This window comes from Dipodomys spectabilis, unplaced genomic scaffold, assembly GCF_019054845.1.
Source record: "Dipodomys spectabilis isolate Male_0828 unplaced genomic scaffold, ASM1905484v1 ptg000107l, whole genome shotgun sequence".
Taxonomy (NCBI): Eukaryota; Metazoa; Chordata; class Mammalia; order Rodentia; family Heteromyidae; genus Dipodomys; species Dipodomys spectabilis.
The window spans coordinates 908,494-925,264 of NW_024870784.1; the positions used below are offsets into that span (position 1 = coordinate 908,494).

The 16,771-nt window shown below is 45.0% G+C and overlaps 1 protein-coding gene across 1 annotated transcript in view; it reads right to left on the reverse strand.

Moving 5' to 3' along the window:
• Window positions 1-16,771, reverse strand: part of Urb1 (URB1 ribosome biogenesis homolog) — a 62,682-nt gene that overhangs the window by 44,131 nt on the left and 1,780 nt on the right. Inside the window, exons 3-12 of the mRNA XM_042687307.1 lie at window positions 15,856-16,007; window positions 14,802-14,934; window positions 10,579-10,675; window positions 8,579-8,664; window positions 7,013-7,147; window positions 5,412-5,536; window positions 3,870-4,065; window positions 2,256-2,393; window positions 1,586-1,759; window positions 777-906 (exon numbers count right to left, since the gene is read on the reverse strand). Of these exons, the coding sequence (XP_042543241.1) occupies window positions 777-906; window positions 1,586-1,759; window positions 2,256-2,393; window positions 3,870-4,065; window positions 5,412-5,536; window positions 7,013-7,147; window positions 8,579-8,664; window positions 10,579-10,675; window positions 14,802-14,934; window positions 15,856-16,007 (1,366 nt within the window). The remainder of the gene's footprint in view (window positions 1-776; window positions 907-1,585; window positions 1,760-2,255; window positions 2,394-3,869; window positions 4,066-5,411; window positions 5,537-7,012; window positions 7,148-8,578; window positions 8,665-10,578; window positions 10,676-14,801; window positions 14,935-15,855; window positions 16,008-16,771) is intronic.

Below are 16,771 nucleotides of genomic sequence, written 5' to 3' on the forward strand. Positions count from 1 at the left end.
GCTTGCTGGGCACTAGTGGCTCATGCCTGTAATCCTAGCTGCTCAGATGGTTGAAATCTGAGGGTCATGGTTTGAAGGCAGCTGGGCAGAAAGTTTATGAGACTCTTTTTTTTTTTTGGGGGGGGGGTGGGAGTAGGAGGCTTGGTTGTGGGGCTTGAACTCTGGACTTGGACACTGTTCCTTGAGCTCTTCAGCTCAAGGCTAGCACTCTATCACTTGTGCCACAGTGGTGGTTAATTGGAGATAAGAGTCTCTCGGGCATTCCTGCTCAGGCTGGCTTTGATCTGTGATCCTAAGATCTCAGTCTCCCAAGTAGCTAGGATTATAGGCATGAGCCACCAGTGTCCAGCTATGAAACTCTTATCCCCAATTAACTACCAAAATAAGGCCAGAAGTGGAGCTGTAACTCAAGTGGTAAAGCACTAGCCTCGAGTAGAAAAGCTCAAGGACATTACCCACGCCTTGAATTCAAGCCCCAGAACTGGCACCAAAAATAAATAAACAAAAGATAAAAAGCAGGGCTAGAAGTTTGACTCAAGTGCCAACTGGGTAAGCAGGAAACCTTGAGTTCAAATCCTGGTATCAGCAAAAAAAAAAAAAAGAAAAAGAAAAAGAAATCTATGATTCCATTGTAATTCTCTTCCGTGAGCAACATGGGATACTAGATACAGGAAGTGAGGGGCCGAAAATAAGAACTGCATGAGGATCCTCCATCACAACTCCCAGGATGCTTGTCATCTGCCCCCAGCAACAGCAGAGGCCCCCAAAGCCCTCACCACATTGGACAGCCTCTTGGGCCGCTGGAGTCCTGTCATCTCTCTTCTTCCCTTTCTTGTCATCCTGTACGATCTCCTGCTTTTTAAGTGACTGCCAGACCCATACAATAGTGTTCAAGTCTGGCAAAATCTAAATGGGAAAAAACAAAATATCAGTCATAGGAGAAGAAATGAACTGATACCAAGAAGGGGAGGAGTGTAAGTGAGCAGGAGTGGAAATGTGAGTATAGTATACGAGTGAGTAAGAGACAGGAGGGAGGGCGAGAGCAGACCTACAACCTCTGGAAGCTCCATTCTGAGGTAGAAATTATACCTCAGAAGGTATTTGGTGAAAAAAACATGGCTTATCACAAAAATATACTCTGAAGATACCTGCACCTGAGCTGGACAGGGAGACAGAAGAAACAGGGCTCCCCGTGGGGAACTCACCCCTCATCTCCTTGAAAGCTCTGGGTGCTTGGGTCTTTGTGGGAGCCTGGCCTTTCTCAGCAGAGCCAGCCACCCAGCCCTCTTGCCTGCGTGTGTAGGGGCAGGTGGGGGAGGGGAAGGAGAAACTTACCTCTGGTGAGATGCTAGGTCCAGCCAGATTCAGAACCCTGCTGCTTCTATGGGACAGAGAGTGAGCGAGCGGGTTGTCTGAATTCCTATCTCCCCAATGACTGCTGTGAGTGTGAACACGCCATCCTCAGCACTGCCCGCTGGCCTTTTCAACCCTCACCTTCCACCTTTTGTATTCAAGGGGCTTGAACCCCTCTTGTGCTGGGCAGTGAGGTCTGTGGGGCAAACCCCAAGCCCGGACATATGCCCACCTTGCTCAGGGATTCTCTGAAGAGCTGCACGAATTCTTCCATCATCCTAGCTGTGTAGATACCCGATTCTTGCCACACGTCTTTATTCAGGCAGTGCTCAATTGTTTTTAAGGCTCTCTTCAAAATCACGGAAATAAGGGATAAAGCTGTGTGTCTCACTGATGTGCTGTCCAACTGGGAAGAAAAGAGAGTGACACCCACAGGTGTACCTGAGGACAGATTTCCCAAGCCCTGGTCTAGTTCCTGCCCTTCATGCAGCACTGAAGGGAAGTGACAGGAGACAGCTAGATTCTGCACTGTGTGAGTGAGGAGGGAAGCTGACAACCTCTGTAGCTGGCCTCAGCAGCTGCCAGGAAAGTGATTGCTGAAGACGGAGTCCAATAGTAGCTTTTGCTGCCTCTCACAACCACTTAAGCAGGCACAGACTATTTGCATGAACAGCAGCAAGAATTCACCAGAACCCACCAGAGCCCACCTGTGCTTCTACTACAATTAGCATCCAACATCACTCATGGTTTACTTCAAACCAAAATCCAGTCCAAGTCTCGAAGACTCCCTGAAGACTTTGGTCAATTATACCAGGCTGCGATTCCCAGAGCAATTTCACACACAGCCAGATGATTCAGCAGGAGAAAGTTCTAGAAATAAGGCAACCCAGGCACCACCTTACATTTAATGCTTGAGTGAACATGATCTTGTTGCACACCAGGGGCACCGTGGTCACCATCACCATCGCTAGGAGCCGAGGCAAGGGGATGAACTCTCTGGTCCAAAGTGCCCGGGAAATATCTGGCTGGGCCTCATAGATCTAGGAAAAAGTAAAAAACAGAAGTAGAAGTGAAGTAAAAAAGTAGAAGCTAATTGTAAGCATCCAACTGAGATGTGGTTCTAATCAAACCATGGCAGTGATGAAGTCAGACTCATCACAAAGAACAGGGTCTGAGAGATTAACCCCAAATGCATGTAGGGACCTGCAGGGTGGAGGCTGGCATGTAGTCTGCAGAGCCCCTGGAAAACTTGGAGCTAGAACTACGCTAACACCAACAATGGTCTCACTTGCCACCACTGCTGTATCCAAGGCTCCGGGAAATCATTTCACAATTTGATGGAGCGGAAACACTGAACATTAAAAAATGCTTATTGATGGCAACACTGGATTTCAGTGAGGCTACTTATCTCAGGCCACACAGCTAGTAAGATGCCAAGTGAGGGCTGGAGCAGACTAGAACTACCACACACTTCCCTTGCCAGCCCAGGAGGGCAGTGCCACAAGCAGCACTCAGGAAGGTGCTGACAGGTGCTGACAGGGCCATCTTCCCCATACGAGGGCTACGCTGTGCCCATCTCACCTGGAACCCTCAAATAGACTTTAGAGAACACATAGATACCAGCGGGTACAAACCAGGTGCTGGTGGTTCACGCCTATAATCCTAGCTACTCCAGAGGCTGAGGTGCAAGAAAAGTCTGAGACTTTTCTCCAATGAACCAGCAAAAAGCCAGAAGTGGAAGTGTGGCTCAAACAATATCCAGCCAGCCCTAGAGTGAAAGGCCAAGTGAAGTGCAAGGGCCTGAGTTCAAGCTCCAGCACCTGAGCGCACGTGTGTGCGTGCACGCGCGCGCACACACACACACACACACAAAGCTGGTGCAGACAAGGGCACAAAAAACAATAGCAGGAGTTTTACCACCGGGTTGTCATAAACCACAGGGACAAAGCTTAACCAAGCCAGGCATTCCTGCCACAAACTGATAATGAGTATGAGCTGTGCATCCCTAACCTGAAAATCCAAATCCTGAAGCTTTCTGGGCACCAACATGACATGTAAAAATGTCCTATCTTGGAGTATTATTTCGATTTCAGATTTTTGGACCAGGGCTGTTCACCCAATAAATGCCCTACAAATATTCTAAAGCCTGAAAGCCACTGAAATCTGAAGCCCTTCTGGTCCCAACATTTAAAGATGGGGGCCATGTACTGCACTGGCACTGGCAGATGAGTGGGCCCATCCACATCTACTTAAACACATTCTCTGGCTTTCCAAATGGTTCCAATGACTTGAATCCAATCTGTTAAGTACTTGTCTTATGGATACTTTCCTAATTTCAGCCCATGGTCAGTTGGCTCGACAGATTCAAAAGGAATAAACATTTAAACTCAGCACAGTAAAACACAAGCTACTGAGCTGAAGGTCAGCCAAGTTACATCCTCTAAAATCCCCCATTATGCCTGGGAGGGCTTCCCCCCTTCCCTTGCCCCCTCAGTAACAAATTCTCTGATCTCTACCTTGTTTAGCAGTTTGATATTATTTAGCCAAGTGGACTTCACTCTTGGGAGAAAGGAAAATGTGACTTCCTTGAAGTACTTGTTCAGCAAGTCTGGGCACACTTTCAAGATGTTTACTACCAGCTCAGCCACCAGCTCATCGTCCGCAGCACTTTTCAAACCCAACAGGAAGTGCAAGAGTGTCAGGTTGCCACCTCTGTTGGGGACATACAGGAAATAGAGAGATCAGCAGGGAAAGTTCAACACACACTATGCATCGCAGTCTTTCTCAGGGACATGGTACTGACATGGTGGTGAGAAAATTGCTTCCTAGGGTACCAACTGGGGTGTCTGCATGGCCTATAGGTTCGAGAATTCTTCTAGAGCGCCTTCATTTCCTCCCCAACTTCTGAGTGGCTGACAAGTCTACTTTGTCCAGCTCCCATCTCTATTTTCTTTCTTTTTTTCCTTTTTTTTTTTTTGTTGGTTGTGGGGCTTGAACTCTGGGCCGAAGCGGTGTCCCTCAGCTCTTCAGCTCAAGGTGAGCACTCTACCGCTTGAGCTACAGTGCCACTTCCGGTTTTCTGGAGGTTTATTGAAGTTAAGAGTCTCACCGACTTTCCTGCCTGGGCTGGCTTTGAACCACAATCCTCAGATCTCAGCCTCCTGAGTAGCTAGGATTACAGGCGTGAGCCACCGGCGCCCGGCTTCTACTTTTCTACTATGTTTTCTTCCCAACTTTGAGTTCAATCTGACTTTTAAAGAAAAGAGCCATGCTATTCCCCAGCCAGCTGGTGGTCTGCCTAGATAAACAATGGGCAAATTACCCAACTGCTTGTGGCCCATGGATGGAATCCAAGCTACTCAGGAGGCTGAAATCTGAGGATCTCCATTTGAAGCCAACTCAGGAAGGGAAGTCCAGGAGACTTATCTCCAATTAAGCAATAAAAAGCCAGAAAGTGGAGCTGTGGTTCCAGTGCTTTCTTTAAGCCTAGGCCCTGAGTTCAAGCTCCAGGACAGGCACAATAAATAAATTGATTTAATTAAAACAATTAGACCTGTACTTTGTTTCCTTACTAATGAAATGCTATTAATAATTATAAAATTGGAAACACAATGCAAAACCACAATTCTGACATCCTACCTCATTGGCAGCCTGTCACTGAAGAGGATGTAATATTGATCTATCGTGACTATAGGCAAGTACCTAGACCTCTCCATGCCCATGTCCCTCTTCTGCAAAACTGGGGTTTACAGTGGCATTCATCTCAAGACAAGCTGAGAGGCGCTGGCATGTGAGGCTAACTGAAGATAGTGGACAACACCACCTTTAAGTGAATGAGTGCAATACTCTCTATCTCTGTGTATAAATAAACTGCTGACTTAAGGCCTTGGCTCCCAAGATTGTGCAATGAATAGAACTCTATGGACCTCCCACTGCACACCCTTAAAATGAGTGAGGTCACGTCCAAGATTCCATTATCTAACTGGTTCCCATTGGACAGTTGGGATACAGCGAGTTTTGAGGAACAAGCACACTAGTGTCCACCTGTTGCACTTTACCTGCCAAAGGTACCTAGAGATGCATCATAAAAACTAATGCCATGCTTGCGCGAACAGCAAAGATCCATCAGGAAGTTGTGAACGAGCTCCCTCACCATGGCCTTCCCGGCCTCCTCAGACAACATCTGTTAGGGGTCAAGAAAATTCAGTGACTTCCCAAGCACACAAACCTGGTAATAACTACAGAATAAAAACAAGGCATTGTCACCTGCTCAGTGATGACTCAGAAAACACTTCAAACATTTGGTACCACTCCAAAAATCAGACAAAGAAATCCCCCAAATACATTTATCTATCAAGATAAAAGAAGACTCTCCAGAGGGGCAAGTTTAAACCTGTGTTTGTAAAGGCTTGAAAATGACTCCAATTTACAATTCCACCTTTGGGAACATTTTCATTAAGCCTGCATTAAGCTTCCTGGTAAAGTGGCATTCAAAAACATGTTCAAAACATAGGGACACAGGCAAGCCACCATAATAAAAGAAAGTAAAATAGCAGGCTTATGAGAAGTACATCATCATAAAGTTAACAGGAAAATGGAGTAGAAACTCTAACAGCCAAGTCTATGTTCAGAATACCCCAAAGAAAATAAAAATAATGTAATAATTTAACATTTGAATTATCACAAAATCAAGTATGCACATCAGTAGGGGAGGAAATATGAGGTCACCTAGATAAGGATTCTGAAGTACAAGAAACAAGCTTTGCAACTCCCAAAGACAGAAAGAACGGAAGGAAGAGGCCAAGTGGGAGGCAGAAGAGAGAACTGGAGGAACCGTCTCTGAGGCAGGCCCTGCAGGGGAAGTTAATTCATGACCTAGCCAGAGGGAGGACTAGTTTTTTTTTCACCAAAAAAGTTGGGGGAGGGAGGTGGTGGCACATAGGAAGTGGACACAGGAAGATCAAGGTCTAAGGGTGGTGGGCAAAAGAAGAGACTCTATCTGAGAAAGGCTAGGCGGACAGCCAAGTGGTAGTGCTTCACTGGCAATGGAAAGGCCCTGAATTCAATGTCCAGCACCCCTCCAAGAAAATAAATAAATCAGTAAAATAAAGAGAACAAAAAAGGAAATCAAAAGAAAAGGTGGTGGGGGGAAGGGAGGGAGGGATAATCCTAAACCTTAGGAAACTACATAGCACCACAACTTTCTCTCAAAAAAAAAAAGTAACTTTACTGTCATAACCTCAAGACTAAGATTAAAAATGTGGTATAAAAAAAATATTTAAAAAGCTAGGTGCCAGCTGGGTGCCTGTAATGCTAGCTACTCAGGATGTTGAGATCTGAGGATCACGGTTTGAAGCCAGCCCAGGCAGGAAAATCCATTAGACCCTTATTTCTGATAAACTACTCAAAAAAGCCGAAGTGGCGCTGTAGCTCAAGTGGCAGAGTGCTAGCCTTAAGCATGAGAAGCTCAGGGACAGCACCCAGGGCCACAGTTTAAGCCCTAAGACCATCAAAAAATAATAATAAATTTTTAAAAAATTCATTGCATCCAGCAGAGAAACAGATCAAGTAGGTCTTGTCTTCAAACTCGGTGAGGAGTTAGGATGATTCTGTGGGGATCACACACCAACGAGGTCAAGGAAAGCCCAAGAGACTGCACCTTGCCATCCTCGGCATTGTCTGGCAAGACATCAGCAGTCCCCTTCCAGCTGTAGAGCAAAGCTATGTGGTTCAGCAACTGCCCCGTGAAGAAGCGCACCTTCTGGGTTTTTGTGATGTTTTTATTGTGAACTACCTGCAGGCAATAAACAAGTAAAACACAAAGAATCAATTTATTTTAAAATAGCTCTTTTTTTTACATAATTAGAAAAAAATATGGCATTGTGGTCAATGGAAGAGGAAAAAGATATGAAGAGAAACAGAACACACCAATATTCCCAAGTCATCTCAAGGGATATCCAGTAACCATTCTAGTTTTTCCTTTCTGCCCCACCTATACCCTAAATACAATGGTTAAGTACCTTTTCTGCCTGAGGTTATTTTTATACATGGCTTCATGCATGTAGTATAGGCTTTTTCCACTTTATTAAAAATTCCTTTGGAACATCTTTGTGGAGGGCTCAGTTCTATTGTACACTGCAAGTGGAGCCTAACTTATTTTGCCATTGTCCTGTTGTTCACAATAAGGTTGTGCACTATTCTGGCGATTCCCCAGAATCTGTGAGTGGCCAACTGTACCTCCACTGGATGACAATCAAAAGTATCCTGATATTTTTAAGAATCATTGCTTTAAATACTGAAAGTGTAACAAAATGCTGAAACAAGGATACAGGATGACCCATTGCAACAATGTTACCCACAAGACACTATATTGGAAATAAACTTCACAACTTGGGGGGGGTGGGGAAGGGATAGTGAGAGAACAACCAAGGAGGGAGGAACAATGCTCCACAAGGAATGTAGTCACTGCCTCACTCATGTAACTGTAACGCCTCTGTACAGCATCTTTACAATAAAACTAAATTAAAAAATACTAAAGTGAAGCATTTTCAAACTTGTTAGGTACTTCCATGGGGGTTTTCATTTGGGAAAGTCCTAGAGCTTTCAAATTTATCATTTGAGGGCTCTCTGAATTAAAGACGATTCTTTTAGAAAACTTTCAAATTTCTCTAAGATGCGACATGACACAAATTGACCCTTGGCTAGATGTGCAAATAATTTTTTTTTTTGGGGGGGGGGGGGTCAGTTGTGGGGCTTGAACTCTGGGCCTGGGCACTGTCCCTTAGCTCTTCAGCTCAAGGCTAGCGCTCTATAACTTGAGCCACAGTGCAAATTTCCGGTTTTCTGGTAGTTTATAGGAGATAAGAGTCTCATGGACTTTCCTACCTAGGCTGGCTTTGAACCGTGATGCTCAGATCTCAGCCTCCAGAGTAGCTAGGATTACAAGCATGAGCCACTGGCGCCCGGCACAAATAAAATTTTTATTGCAATATATAGCTCAAAATTTAATTATAGTAGATTACCACGTAATTGCTGACCAACAGTTTTTCTCTTATGGTATGAAAAGGCTTCAGCACTTCAATCTCTGGTTTTATGCCACATCAAGACTGAGCTTCCCCCTAAGAAGCTCCTGTCTTCTCAGGCTTGCTAACAGCATCCTGAGAACTCTCTAAACCATTCAGGGACAGGAAACAAACCACATCAATGCTGAACAACAAGCACATACCTTTGTTTTCAGTGTGGATAATAAAATATTGATGGTAGAAATGCGATCTTCTTTTATGCCTGAGCTAAAAATGCAAGGAATAAATTCTGAAAGGAAAAGTTTCAAAGCATTAATCTCAGAAGTATTTGAATAAAGAGAGAACATTTCTGCTTAAGTAGCACAGCAAACAAAGGCATGGATCTTTTGTTTTTTAAATTTTGTCTTAATGCTGTAGGCTCACAGTAGGAAAAACCAGTTTTGTGAGAAAGAATGCAAAAGATATCTAAAGGTAAAACAATGACAGAACTAATGACTCAGTAGCCATTAGTTCCACATTACTTTCATTATCTTACAAGAAATAAAGCAAACTGAATTCTAATACATGTCAAAGCAAAAGTCTCCAGGAAATGTTTGCTCAGAGACATGTTTAAAATGATGGGCATCACCTTACTGGTTGGTGGCAGAGTGGGTGGTTTTTGTGTTTGCTTTCTCTTCGTACTTTTTAGTTACCAAGGAAACAGCCAGCCACACAGCTGGAAGTTGTGCAAACACTGGTCTGAAGCCTCGAGCCATCACAATCATACCTATCTAATACATGCTTAATGACACACCTCACTTCCACAAAAGAAAAATCTAGAAACAGGCAAATCAAGAGAAAATTCAAAGTAAACCCTGAGTGCTAGTGGCTCACTCCTATAATTCTGGCTATTCAGGAGGCTGAGACCTGAGGATCTGGGTTCAGCTGGAGTAGGAGACTCTATCTCCAATTAACCAGCAAAAAGCTTGAAGTGGAACTGTGGCTCAAGCAGTAGATGCTAGCCTTGAGCGAAAAAGCTAAGGGACAGCACCCAGGCCCTGAGTTCAAGCCCCTGTACCCACACAAAAAAGCAACAACATTCCTCTTTTCCCAGCATTCCAAGTGCTTAGCTCATCCCTTGCTGAGGTAGCTAGGAGAGCTCCACTCTTCAGCTAACCTGGCCTAACCTCTACTCACATTTTTGTTCCTTAGAACAAATGGTGCAGTAAGTGGAGTTGCCAAATCAAGCATCTGAATCGTTTTATTGCCTAAGGCCAAACTGCCCTTGCTAAGAAAGCTGGGACAGGCTCTAGCATGGTAAATGGGAATCCGCCATCCCTCAGGTAAAGGCTACATGACCAAGATGATCCATGGAAACTAAAGAACTCCTAGTTCTGCCAGGGCAGGACATCCTGAACCAGTGCCATAGGTACAGTGACGCTCCTCTGACACTCTGCCACAGTGGAAGAGGGGCAAGAACATGACTGATCAAGCTGGCAATGCACTGACTGACTGCCACTGCACTCGAACGTTCTGAGGGAGCCCAGGTGTCCTTCCTGGGGGAGACAGAAGGGCTTCATACCTGGTCACACTAGCTACAGCCTTCTAGCTCAAATCCCAGAAAGTGAACGATTCCAGGGTCCTACTGAGTAAGTGTCTGGTGCTAAGTGAGATGGTGTCACTTACCATCCTACTGTGATTCTTGATAAAACAAAAGAGGCCCTAATAAATTCTATACCCCACATCTTGCTCAAGGTCATCAGAAGGTCAAACTGGAGTTCCCTTGAATCCCTGTATTCTAGCTGCAAGGAACCACAGAAATTCAACTTTATTTACAGAAGTCCTGGGACTCAAACCTGGGGTCTTACAAAATGCTAAGTTCTCTACCACTAGGCTACACACTAGCCCCAGAAACATTTTAAACTTTGACAATGCAGTTACTAAAGAAAGTCAGTTAACCAGGGCAAGGAATCTGGGTGCTTTCTAGAGCCAAAAGCCATAAAACCTCCTTGGCCTCTTTGGGTCTGCAGCAATCCTGTCAGACCTCTCAGGAATGCCTCTGTTCAACTGACCAGTGGTATAGGGCAGCACTCCCAAAGCAGTGCTCTCCACTTACCCTATGTGCCTTTGTACATGCAGCTGCAAAGCCTGCAGGCTTTGTTGTTGTTGTTTTTAATGAACAACTGCAAACAAGCTTCCCTAAGGGAGAAAGGGGAACACGTACCTTTCAGTTCCAGCACTTGCCCTATGGTGCTGTCATCACCCGAAATTAAGAAGGAGAGGGCAAACTGGATGTAGGCCAGCCGAACATCATGCACTCCCTGGAGGACAAAGGAAATCTGCATGTCACACGCCCCTCACCCAGAGATGAAGGGAAGACAGGAGCACGCACATGCCACCCACCTACCCATCCTGCCCAGGTATCAGGGAATGCACGTCTGAAACCAGCACTGACTCTTTAAGGAAAGCTCTTTGCTTTTCCCTACCCCTTAGTCTCTTGTATTTTTCCTTCTTTTTCAAGGCGTGTTCTAATACAAACATATGGGGGAAAACAGGGAGTTTCTTCCCCTGACTTGAGCACATCATTTTATTCAGTTCACAGCTGCTCTAGAGATCACCCCAGCTAGATCCATCTCCTTCCTCTCACTTGCCAGTGAAAACAATCCATCATGCTTTGGAAAATCCAGAGATAATGGAGAGACTGGCGATGCTTCTGATGAGCCAATGGGGTGACGTCTGGCTTTTATTAGATATTACACGTAAGTTATTAACTCATAACAGAAACCAAAGCACAGATGTTTCATGTTACAAACTCAGTCTGGAAATTCCAGAACCACAGCCCACGTCATCCTGCAGGCCAGCTAACTACTACTCTGGGTCAGTCACTTGGGTCACCTGACCAGTGTTCCCTCCCGTGTTGTCAGGACAAATCTGTCTCATTATCCTTGTTCTACATCTAAGAAAGCCAAGGCAGGTAGTCATGAAGGCATTTTATCAACTGTTCAAGAACTGACACATGTGCAGATATATATATATATATATATATATATATATATATATAAAACTCTGCCAACCCTGAACGTCTGTTAGTTCATTTATTCCCTTTTAACTAGCTGAGGTGAAGAAGTTTAACCTCTTCATTTTCAAATGGGGAAACTGAGGCTATAAAAATTCTCTCAAGGTCACACAGCTAAGTAGGTACCAGGCCTGGATAATTAGAACTAACTGTATCAATGTGCTGCTCTGTGTCCAACAAGAAGAGATTTTCTATTCTTCCCAGGACTCCCTTGTGATCTGCGCTGCAGTTTTTTCAAGATTCAAGGACAACACTGGCAGCATTTGTGTCTGTGGGTATTTAACCAATCTCCCCTTGTTTTGGAGAAAGCAAGGTTGTGGAGCCCCAGCTCTTCAACACCTGGGTCAGGGCCTTGAACATCTGTCTGACTCGAGTCCATCTCCACGTTGTCACTCAAGCTTCAGTGAGACCTTCTCAGGCCAAGGCTGATGGTTCCAGACACACTGAGCTCTTCAAACCACCCTCTGTGCTCGGGCCCCATCTGGGGTGTCTTTACCATGTGGGGCTTAGGAACAATGATGGTTGGTTGGAGTTAAGAACCAGATGCAATGTTTGAATTTTTTTTTTCTTTCAAGCGATTGTTTCTAACATATTTATAAGATGATTTCTTTGTTGCTTTGTATGTCCAAAAAAAAAAAGAACCAGATGCATTTTAGAAGGTCTCAGCCATGTTCCTGAGCCCTCATTCGCCAGTTAAATGTCTACAACCCCCAGACATTCAAGATGCTGACATCTTAGACTGAGAGGGTTTTCTCTGTCCTTGGGAAGCTTAACGTAATCTGACTCCTTAGCTATTTAGAGGCCTCATCATTCCAATACACACAACACGCATTTCCCCTAATCCTAGTATAGTTCATTTGTCATGCTGTTTGATATAAACACTGATAAGAGTAAAATTTGCCATACCTCCAGCCCTTTTTGCACTAGTTGTTTCTGAGATACCATCCTGCTTTCCACCAAGGTGCATGCCTAGACTGTGATCCATCTACTTTAGGTTTCCCATCATGGCTGGAATGACAGAAGCATGCTAACAAGCCCAGCCAGGGTCTGGTGAACTTTTCTGCTCTGTCTGGCCCCAATTCTCAGCCTCCCAAGTAGCTAGTAGATCAGGTGAACCACCAGTGCCCAGCTCTTGACACTTTTGTTTTGTTTTTGCAGGAGAGAGAGACTGAGTAATGGTATTAGGAGTCAGCACCTTGGAACACTGGCCTATCATTCTAGATTTTTCTATCATGATATGTAACAGAGTTGGACTACATCTTCCTGAGGGTCCTCCAGCAATCAATCTCTAAATGAAAAGGAACTTGACTATCACCTGTTGACTCTTGCTTTCTACGTTACAAACAACTGTGGATCTGAGATTCTTATATTATGACGGAGCCAGACAGATGAATTCTGTAGACATGCTACAGCTAGCCACTATCAAAGCTCCTACACAGCTATCTGGGCCTCCTTCCCCACCTCCAGCACATCCCTCAAGGTCATCCCACTGCCACTGGACATTCCCACTCACGGGAACGGCTGTCATCCTAGGAAGGAAACGCCTTCATGACTTGTTCTGCAAAACATTTTCTAAAATAGACCAAAGCATATTTTTCAACTACTTTTTGGCAGAGTTGTCTAACAATGCTTTCTTTGGCTGGATGACTACAGCCATAATCTGCTTTCTTCAGGAGGCTTTAGCAATTCCCTCCCCAAGGTTAATATATCCCACAAGCACACAAACTGCTGTTGGCAATCAGCATCTTCACAACAGACTGGCGTGAAAAAGGCAGGGGAGACTGAAAGACTCAAAGGAGATTCAAAGACAGTTGTGGTGAAATCAGATTCTGAATTCTAGTCCAGGAGCAGAGGAGATAGGAATGCTGGGCCAGGGACACGGGGTCCCTTATGCTCATCTGATTTTTCAAATTTCTGACATTTCCTTATTTTAGTAAAGAAACTCACATCTAGACACCTCTGCCTACAACCAAGTATTTAAAAGTAGTTAATACAGAAGACTACAACACAAAAGAAAGTGAAATATACTTCAACTTGACATTGACTTTATTTCATATCCTAGGGAGGGAAAAATAACCTCCCCGAGAGCTGAGGTGAACAGCTGAGCAGCAGGGGTAGGGAAGAGAAGCCAGAATTGGGCTTTCCCCTGTAGTTTGGTCTGTGCGTGGCCTGGGTAGAGAAGTCCATTTTACTCAGAGAGCTGGGATGGCTGAGATCAGGACAGACAAGAGGGGATGGAGAGGGGATCTAGCAGTAATCACTACCAGGCTTACTGCCAGCAAAGACCAAAGAACCATGGTATCTACCCCAGTGTGCAAACAGCACACACACACTCTTTTTATTAGAAATGCATTTAAATGTCAGGAGCCATTACTCATTGAACAGAATTTGTTGACATGTTAATAAAGCATAGTATCTAAGAGACATTAAGACCAGAACTCTCTTTCCTCAGAGACTACCCTATCAGTAATTCCTGTAAACCTCTGGACACCAGACCAATCTGAGAGAACCACAAAAGTTACATGGTATTCTGTTAACCCTTTTATCTTATCTCCTGGCAATGTAGAAACTCTGAACTCCAAGGAATTTTAAGAGAAAGAGCAAGTACATAGTTACAGAAGTGACTTATACTAAATCAGTAATCTCCCTCAGCACATGAGGCTGACACCTGTGTGCCTCCTCTATGCTCAGAACACAGAAGAGAACTCTGGCCAGGACATGCACAGCACTGAGGGCAGCAGAAGGCCATCTGGCAGGTAAGAAGAGGCTCTCAGATGCGTGTTCTCCCCCACAGCCCAATCAACACTTCTAGAGCTACCAAAAAACTTTTCTGCAGCTTTCTTGAAAGCCAAGCATTCAGTCTCAGCCTCTTTGTCACAGTTCTGCCCTTACCTGGTACAAGATCACAATTGGAAGCATAGGTCACCTATTAAAGGGCCACCAAGAGCCCTCCATGAAGACACCACTGGCCTAGAGTTCCAAGGATATTCTCTGCATTGGACGGGAAGGGATAGGGGATGGGGCTGCTGTGTAAGCTCACAGCTATGGGTATATCAAGGTTATTCTAGTCACTCAAAAGAGAAGATGCTCACGAGCTAAGTCAGCCTCACAGGCCACAGGCACAGTGCCAACCTCCTCCTTGTTAAGTAGCCCCAGAAGCATCCTCACGTGTCCCAGTCATTCCAGCTCTGCTGGGCCACTGTCCTCACCTTCAGTCAGAAGGGAGGCCTGCCTTCCTCATAGACAGAGGCTGAAGGAAATGGAGGCATACCTTTTTCCAGGTGCCCAGGCACCAAGGCAAGACAGGCAGAGCAACAAACCACTACAGTATCCAAAAAGGAGGGAGTCATGGGGAAGAACAGGCCTCTCACCTTTGCATCTCTCTTGGTCACCAGGGCATACAAGGGTTTTTTATTCAAATCAAAATGGCTGCAGACATCCCTGGCAGCTTCAGGACCCTGGGTGACCATGGCTGTCAGCAGGTCCAGGCAGGCTCGAGCCATCCTACAAGGGGATGGGAAACCAAGTGTGTCAGAACCGGTAGCTGCCCAAGACCCACCCATCAGGAAGTGTGCACCCTGTTGGATGACCCAGAAAAAGGGAAAGAGATGCTCTTGTTTTTCTTCTTTTCCTATTAAAGCACACAAGAAACTACTAAATAAAACTGAAGAGGATTAAGTTGCAGGCAGATAAATATTGATGTCTCAAGTAAGCCATCAGTGACTGAGATCACCCCTCGGTCCCTGTGCCTGAAGGACTCAGAGAATGACTTCACAGAAATGTCCTCAAAGTAAGGTTCTGGCTGACTTCCCTGAGCACCTGCTCCATGGGAGGCACTGTTCCAAGTACTGAGAAGTTAGCATTTTATAAGCCAGGTAAAGCCCTTGGCCACATGCCCATTGCACTTGAGTGGTGGAAGACAGCCAACAGAGAGATTCTGACAACTATGCAGGCTATGCAGATTATGTCAATTATACAGTTATGTCAACTATGGGGGTATTTGTCTATATGCAGAAAATTATAGCAGGCTAACAGAACAGAAAAAGACAGAAGTACTACTGAACTTATGAGGTCAGCGAAGGGGTCCTGAGGTGACAGCCCAGAGGCTGAGACAGCCTGCACTCTTTGGGAGCAGAGCACAAGGCAGAAGAAATGGGCTATGCAGCACTATGCAGAGCTGTTTCCTGGGCAGTGAGGGAAACTCACTGCCAAAGCAGGAGGTGCATGTGGTGGGAAAGGAGTCAGTAATGGCTCTGTCACCCACAGGGGAGGGAAGCACAGAGACATGAAGCACAGAGACATGGTCTTGACATCAGCTCCACTCTCCTTAAGGATCAAAGGCAAAGGGCTGATCCACTCTCTGAGGGCGAAACACAACTCAAACCCAGAGGCCAGTCCTTTGCCACTCAAAGACAGGCCGCTTACCTGTAACCTGAGGCATACAAGGACTCACAGATGAGCTTCATGTGGTTGTTCAGGAGCTTCTTCACAATGTTGGCGCCCACAACTTGAAAATGGGAAAGATCACTGGCTGTCCGCAATAATATGGCCTCAAAAGCTTGAAATATTAGCTGGATCTGCAAGGATGGAATTGAAATCCCATAAACTGTCATGCACTGATTGATCATGCCTATAATCTCAGCCACTCACATGGCTGAGATCTGAAGATCAAGGTTTGAAATCAGCCTGGGCAGACAAATCCATGAGATAAATCTCCAAGTAACCAGCAAAATTGCTGAAAGTGGTGGGAGGGCTCAAATGGTAGAGTGCCAGCTTTGAGCAAAAAAGCCAAACAAGGGGCCCTGAGTTCCAGTAATGGCATGTACAAGCACATGCATGCACGCGTGCACACACACACACAGAAACTCCACAAATCATCCTGCTTCTTCTCTTCCACACATAGTGCTTCTCTTTATCTTAGCAGAATTCTGAGGAGTTAGGCCTTTTCTGATTCTTAGCCCAAAGTAACAAGGGTAGAAAAAGGAGACAGCTGTCAGACCCACTTGCCAAGACTCAAGCTCTGGATTCCAAATAAATAGCTTTCTTGTTGGGTGCCAGTGGCTCGTGTCTGAAAACTAGCTACTCAGGAATCTGAGAATTATGGTTCAAAGCCAGCCCAGGCAGGAAAGTCTGTGAGACTGATATCTCCAATTAAACACCAAAAAGCCAGAAGTGGAGCTGTGGTTCAAGTAGTAGAACAAAAAAGTTCAGAGACTGATAGGCACTAAATAAATAAATAAATAAAATGGTTTGCTTACAATTACACAAAATGAGAGGGAAAAAAAACTCTACTAATGATTGGCCCCGCTGCTTTGAAGACACTCCATTTAAGGCTTTATAA